This window comes from Malaya genurostris, chromosome 1, assembly GCF_030247185.1.
Source record: "Malaya genurostris strain Urasoe2022 chromosome 1, Malgen_1.1, whole genome shotgun sequence".
Taxonomy (NCBI): Eukaryota; Metazoa; Arthropoda; class Insecta; order Diptera; family Culicidae; genus Malaya; species Malaya genurostris.
Window position 1 is genome coordinate 73,148,124 of NC_080570.1, and position 7,034 is coordinate 73,155,157.

The following is a 7,034-nucleotide window of genomic DNA, read 5'->3' on the forward strand; positions in this document are numbered from 1 at the left end:
GTTTAGCAACCTAACAGTGAGATGATACCTTTTTATCATTTCGTATTTGAATAAGCTTGCATCAATGTTCAATTGTGTCGATCGTTTTCAATGGGATTTCAAAGTTTTCAATATTTTAAAATAAATAATATATTTTATGTAATCACAATTCGACAGTTTCAACAATCGAAATTGAGCAAATCTTGGGATCTTCCAATTTTTTTTTATGGCATCCTTTATTTTTTTCCCTTTGTGATTTTCACATTGCCATATTTTTTTTTATTTAAAAGATATTTTATTCATGCCTATTTCCGTGCAAGCTTTACGTGGCCGATTTAGCTTAGTTTTTAAATAAAATATTTTTTTTTGTATTGGATCTCGTTGTCTCGGTAGCGACACCTGCAAATTAAAAATGGAACCAAGAAAAGGAGGGCTCTTCCGAAAATTTGTGATTTCGGCAGCAGTGATTTGCAACGATTTTTCCCTTTATTCAATAGTACAAATAGATATCAACAATAAAAGTAAACTCGGAGTAGTAGAAACTGGATTTCAAAGTGATTACTACTACTTTTTTCAGTGTAAACTAGGATTAAACCTTGAAAATCTTTAGAAATGTGCGAAATTGGGTAAGGTAAGGTTTTTTCGAACCACCATTTTTTCAAACAAAAACCAGAGTAATGTTAATTTCTCGAGTACTAGAATGTTTAACGCTCGAGTACAATTTATTTTGGATACTTTATTTGTTGTTTCCGTTATTGGAAAAATGATATTGAGCCAATATGCTCCATTCTCAATAAATGTTAGTTTTCGCACAATAAATTAAGACCAACATTACCACCTCAGAGTAAAAACTTTTTCATCCCCTTCTGCTATGATTTTTCAAAAAAAATTTCCCGTTTTTTTAAAAATTCGTTAAAAAGGTGAAGTTTTTATGTTCCTCCCGATTTGACAGTTCTTGCCGAGGGGGACGACACTAAAAAACAGCACTTCGATTCGATTAGGCTTTTTTACGCTGCATACGATCATGCACTCTTTCCTTCTCTTTGCTACACATAGTAACGGTTGAATATGGATCGATCGTCTTTTCTTGGGTTTTTGCTGATTAAAAACATAACTATGGAGATATGATGTATCGTAATAAGCAATGAAACCTGAAAGTTACAAATGTCACATGAAGAAAAATATAATTTCAAAGAATGAAGTTTTTTTTTTATTTTTCAAGGAACAATGGTATTAAATTTAAATAAAATTATGATATTTTTTATTAGTTTAAATAAAATTATTAGTTTAAATAAAATTATAATATTTTATCATTAGTTTTCAGGAACATTTTTTTCCCGAGGAAATTCAAAACGATGTTGAAAATGATGTATATGACACAACTGAAATATTTGGCAATATTGGTGAAGAGTTACATCTCAAAAATTCAACAAACTTCAAGAATGTTTTCAAAATACGAAACCGTATCAAAAGAATCATTCAAATGAAAAATCGAACATTCTTTCTGTTCGTAGACAAAACAACAACCGCATTCGCGCGTAGAAAATTGTTCTCACCTTTAATACTACATTGTGAATGCGCACCATCGCAATGCTACATAGAAAAATGTGATCACCATTGTATTACTTCATTTCGAAATGTCAACCGTGACGTAAGCCGTCCGCAGCCCCATTCGACAAAAATAATACGGATTTTAGCGAGAAGTGAGTGATTGTTTTCGTTAGCAATTTCGCTTTTTTAAACATCTTTTTTCATAAACAGGACAGAAACATGTTGCGTCTTGCTGCATCTAATTCTCAATCATTGATTCGTAACTTTTCTTTACTTCAAATCACCCGAACGTTTCCAAATACGCTGAACCGTCCCAACGCGTGTTACACTACGTTTGCCGAAAATCGTCAGAATAACCCGGATAAAAGGCAATTTTTGCAGCCTTCTGTTCCTACGTTATGTAATTCCAGAGAAACTAGCTTCTTCAATAAGTGTAAACATGGTTAGTAACATCATTATTTGCTACTTACTGAATCCACATAAATTTTAGTGCCTGCTGAGCAAATTTGGAAGGGTGTCATTTCGGTGAGTAACGCTGGTAAAAAACGGGGTCGCGGTAAAGGTGCTAAACGAATTACTCCAAAAGATTTAAATAAAGGGCAAATGATAGGATTTGGGAAAGCGAATATAGTTTGGCCCGGCCTATCAGCTCCGATAATTCGAGGGCGAGAGATAGTACAACAGCAGCAATTGCCAGAAGATACCGAACGAGAAAGTAAGCTAAAGAAGATTCGAGATGAGATGGTTAATTTCAAACGAATAAAATTGAGTCCCTTGGAAAGAGGCTGGTCTGGTTCAAAAATGCCCGGTAGAAGTATCGGACCACCTGATCCAGTTGACGATGATTATTTTGAAGGTTTCGATACGAAATGTTTAGAATTGAAAACGGTCGTGAACATGAAAGGTAACCTAGGACGTAAACGAAGAGTGTCGGCAATGGTTGTGACTGGTAACAAAAATGGATTAGCTGGTTTTGGCTTTGGAAAAGCCATTGATATGAGGGCAGCTCTAAGACAGGCGAAGAATCGTGCTGGGCAGAAACTAATGTTCTTTGAACTTTGCAATAATCACACGGTATTTCATGATTTCTACTGTGCTTTCGGAGCTAGCAAGATATTTGTGGAACGCAAGCCGGAAGGCTATGGATTAAAGTGCCACCGTGCCCTTAAAACCGTCTGTGAAGTACTCGGCATTAAAGATATTCGCGCCAAATGCGAAGGATCCACAAATGTGCAACATGTTGTAAAGGCTTTCTTTATTGGATTGTTGAAACAAAAAAATCACCAGCAAATAGCTGAGTCGAAGGGGTTGCATGTTGTCGAGTTGAAACCGGAAAACCAAAATTTCCCAAAAGTAGTAGCTAGTCCATCTGTATGCAGAAGCGAGGCTGATTTGGATAAAAATGAAATTTTGGATTATACACAATTTTGCATGGATGGAAAAATTCAACTGAAAAGAAAAAAGTTTCCTCCATTTTACACCAAATATCGTTCTTATGAAATATACATGAAAAAACAGGAATATCTTAGGAATCAAGATAAAGTACGACTTCGGATGCTCGTGGAATCGGGGGAAATTAGAAGTTTTTTGACTGAAAAATACCCTGAATGCAAAATGGGACCTACCCCCAAAGAAGAGTGAACAAGATGTTTATAATCAATAAGCGTTGAATTAAATTGAGTTTAAACTACAAGTATTCTATTTAATAGTTTCAATTTTGATTTAGGTGTACGATTGAATCGATACAAGCAGATGAAAAGGCGTATCGGTACCATCGTGTGAAAAGAGCATACAGTTCGATAGACCCTTGAAAAAATGTAAAGAAAATGCTAATTACTCTGGTTTTAAGCATTGAATTCAAGCATGTTGTGCATTATTTCGTATATTGGGCTCCCATCTAGAAGATCTTGTCGTGTATTTGGGTAGGCCAAGAGTATTACATTTTGTAACATTCGCATGGTAGGTAGGCACGATGGGTCCTAATTACAGTTTGGTACAGATATGTACTTTACAAAATAAAAGCTATTCGTTTGACTCTGTCCTATGCATGTATAATAATCGAAAATATCAACGAAATTACATACAGTTTGCAATTCAGTTTTCCAACAAACAAGTTATGAGCACTATTTTTGAAATGTGAAAAGTGCCTGTGACATTATCACATGTTTGTAACGAAATATCAAAATAACATTGATATTTTATCGACTTTTACTCCTAGACAGCGACATCTTTTGACATAATCGTAAGACTTAAAACTCAACGATTGTTGGCGATACAACTTGCGTGCAAGTTTGAATCTGCATTTTGGATCGGAAAACCACGATAAAAAATCCATATTATTTAAACCAATGAAACGATTAGCACAGATATAAAGGCTCGAACAATTTTTTTTCAAAATCCTGTGTAAATTTCAGATTTGCTACACTACTGCCACTAAAAATGATAACACACACAGTTCATATCACACAGCCTATATATCTGTTTTCTATGCGGTTAGTTACTTATCTCCCCAAAAGAAACTTTTCCAAATGACTGCAATTCTCGCGTTTTTTGTGATAATGGCCAATAAGCCACCTATCAATACTCACTTTGAAAAGAAATTCCGAAAGACTCGGTACTTACTGAAAGTAAGTCATAATAGTAAACGATAGAAAAATGTTATTTTCTTCCGTCAGGTGTTAATAGCTCGCCAGCAATTTCATTCAACAGTGGATGTTGCAAGCAGAACAGCGACTGTTTTTTTCAAAAAAAAAAATTATTTGGCAGAAAAATCTATCTGTACAATATCTAGGTTTTCTATTACCTCGAAATAAAAAATAAACGTCAATTTTGGAACTCCTATGAAATATTTTTAGCGTCCATCGATAATTTTAAATAGCAGTGACATCTAGCGAATAATTAAATTTCACTAGCGACATCTAGCGGATGAGATTTGTACCGAAACTTTTAGATAATCCTCAAAATTATCCCGCCGGAACCTTGTCGCGGAATATTGATCTTCGAAAAGTCACTTATGAAATGTCTACAAACATTATCCAGCAATTTCCTCAAACAATCCATCCATCTTTTTCTATAATACACCGTTTTCGTTCGTCGTTGTTGCTTTATGTTCAACATATCGTACACTAAAGAATTATGACTAAAGGATGGATAAAAATATGTGTAAATATGTTTTGATACAAGTAAAATTTGTAACCGTTGTTTTGCTGAGAATATATTTTTAAAAATTTACAGTATCTATGGGTCTTCAAATTTACCCTTGTTACTGAATCAGCATGAACTCATAAACGAATGAATTCAATGTTTCCATTAATATATATACTATGATACTCACCCCGATTCTGTATTTTATTCGAATCGGATTGTTTCGATCGAATACGAAATTTTGCATTCTGTAGCAATCGAGTTCGAGTTTTCCATACAAATTCGATCGAATTACAGAATGCAAATTTTTACATTCGTTCGACAAAATCCGATTCGATCCAAATACAGAACAGGGGTGACTATAAACATATTCCGTTTTTTCTAGCTGGAAAGGCGTTTTAAAAATTATCGTATAGATTAACTGGTTTGGCGATATTGTCGTCCACAACATCTGGTGAATATTTTTTTATTATTGCGCTACAATGACATCTATGAAGTAAATATCCATTTTACATAGAACAATCTGTGGCAATTTAGTTAACAGCTGGCCATCTAGCGAGGAGCACACGCGAGACACAAACCAGTCAGTAATTCGTTAAAAATCACTGCGCTCAAGATTTCGGATTAATATTTGTCGGATTCAACTACGTGAGAATTTTTTGACTACATTTAGGAATCGAAACCAAATAAATTTGCAAACTAATCGATTGATTACTCGGTTGTACGATTCGAAATAAAAAGTTTATTTTTCGTATTGACTTAGTCTAATTCATCTACATGTTTTATTTAAATAATACATATAAATTTATTAGCTTTCATATGACTTGTGTGCCCATAATCATTTCATTCGGAGCTATCATGTAATTGAGCGTGTTACTCGCCTTTCAATCGACGAATTGTGATAAAGTCGAATACAAAATAAATCTTTCCTAAGACTCTAGCAATATCACAGAAAAAAATTCGACAATTGAATTGTTATAACAACACGAAAATTGGAAGCGAAAGCACCAATCTACCAGATCTCACTTTAACTTATGATTTAGATTATGAGATGAATAGTGGTATCGTTACTCTAAATCCAAGTAAATGTTGGAATAATTGCTGGGCTGATTAGATGTTTTGAGGGAAAATGTTGACTTTGATTTTACGAAAAATACTGAAAACTAGGAAAATCATTAATCATGAAACATCTGAACAGGTACTATTCTATAGCGCTATATTCGTCGGAATTTGAAAAAAAAGGAGGCTGAGATTGCGTCCCCTACAAACTTGACTGCGGTTCGCAAATATTTTTATTTCGTGTACATAAATATCACACAGTACACACTGCATTCGTGTGCGTCGAATTGCTCAATAAGGAAATAAATGATAAATTAGAAATTGACGGCTTATACCGCTGACAGACATGTGATTTCCGTACAATGATTTCTGTACAACGTTGTACGCGTACAACGATGAGGTGACAGACATGTTTTGCGCACAGAATGAATGTAGTGTGAAACGAAAAAACTCAAAATTTAGCTTAATTTCCCAGCTCCGATGATCGATAATATTGAAACCAAAAATTTTTGTGGTTTGAAGATTATTACTAGCAACTAATTTATGACAGATATAATCTTGTCGCTCTGTCTTAGCTATTAAACTATTTGTGTGTAAGTGTTCATTGGATGACAGTATCACTCATATCATTGTTTAAATGTAATTAGTATTAGAGAAAATTAGATGTTCATAATTTTGATGTTCTATCGTAACATTCACAGATAAAAATAAAAAAACAAATATAAATATAGAATGGAGGAAATATGAAAGGCTTTTAGAACTAATTTTCGGTACACGAGCACTATTTTTTTGCAACGACGCTGATTTCTACCAAAATGGTGATGAATCACTAAATTTTGTTTGTAAATCTTACCGACTTTTGCCAAATCCGAATGAATTTCAAGGTGTTCAGTCATAATTCCTTTTTCACCCGCATATTCAGGATAAAAATAAGAGCGCATAAACTATTAAGATTGAGTCTCAAAATAGTAAATAAATCTAAGATATTATGTAACCATCAGAAACGGCATGGCACACACATATTTCAGAAAAATTCTGTCAACGTAACAGTTTATTCATCACGAAATTTTCATAAAAAGGATTATGTTCATCATAAAACTGAATTTAAAACCTTCTCGAATTTTAAATCATTCCGAAATAGATTTGACATAGGTTTGATGCTATTATATAACAGCAAAGTGCTACAGAAATCTTATGAAAAACGGTCTACTACACTGGAATATAATCTGATAATGGTTTTATTAGGATTTTGAGAAGTTTAAAGTTGTTATGCTATATTTATGAAGTAACACTGAAAACTA

At 33.7% G+C, this 7,034-nt stretch overlaps 1 protein-coding gene across 1 annotated transcript; it reads left to right on the forward strand.

The window, feature by feature from the left end:
- The first annotated feature begins 1,543 nt into the window (after positions 1-1,543).
- On the forward strand, positions 1,544-3,223 carry LOC131440461 (small ribosomal subunit protein uS5m). Its single transcript, XM_058611751.1, has 3 exons — positions 1,544-1,682; positions 1,741-1,963; positions 2,021-3,223. The coding sequence occupies exons 2-3, from the start codon at positions 1,750-1,752 to the stop codon at positions 3,169-3,171; spliced, it is 1,365 nt and encodes a 454-aa protein (XP_058467734.1). The 5' UTR covers positions 1,544-1,682; positions 1,741-1,749; the 3' UTR covers positions 3,172-3,223.
- Positions 3,224-7,034: the final 3,811 nt, after the last annotated feature.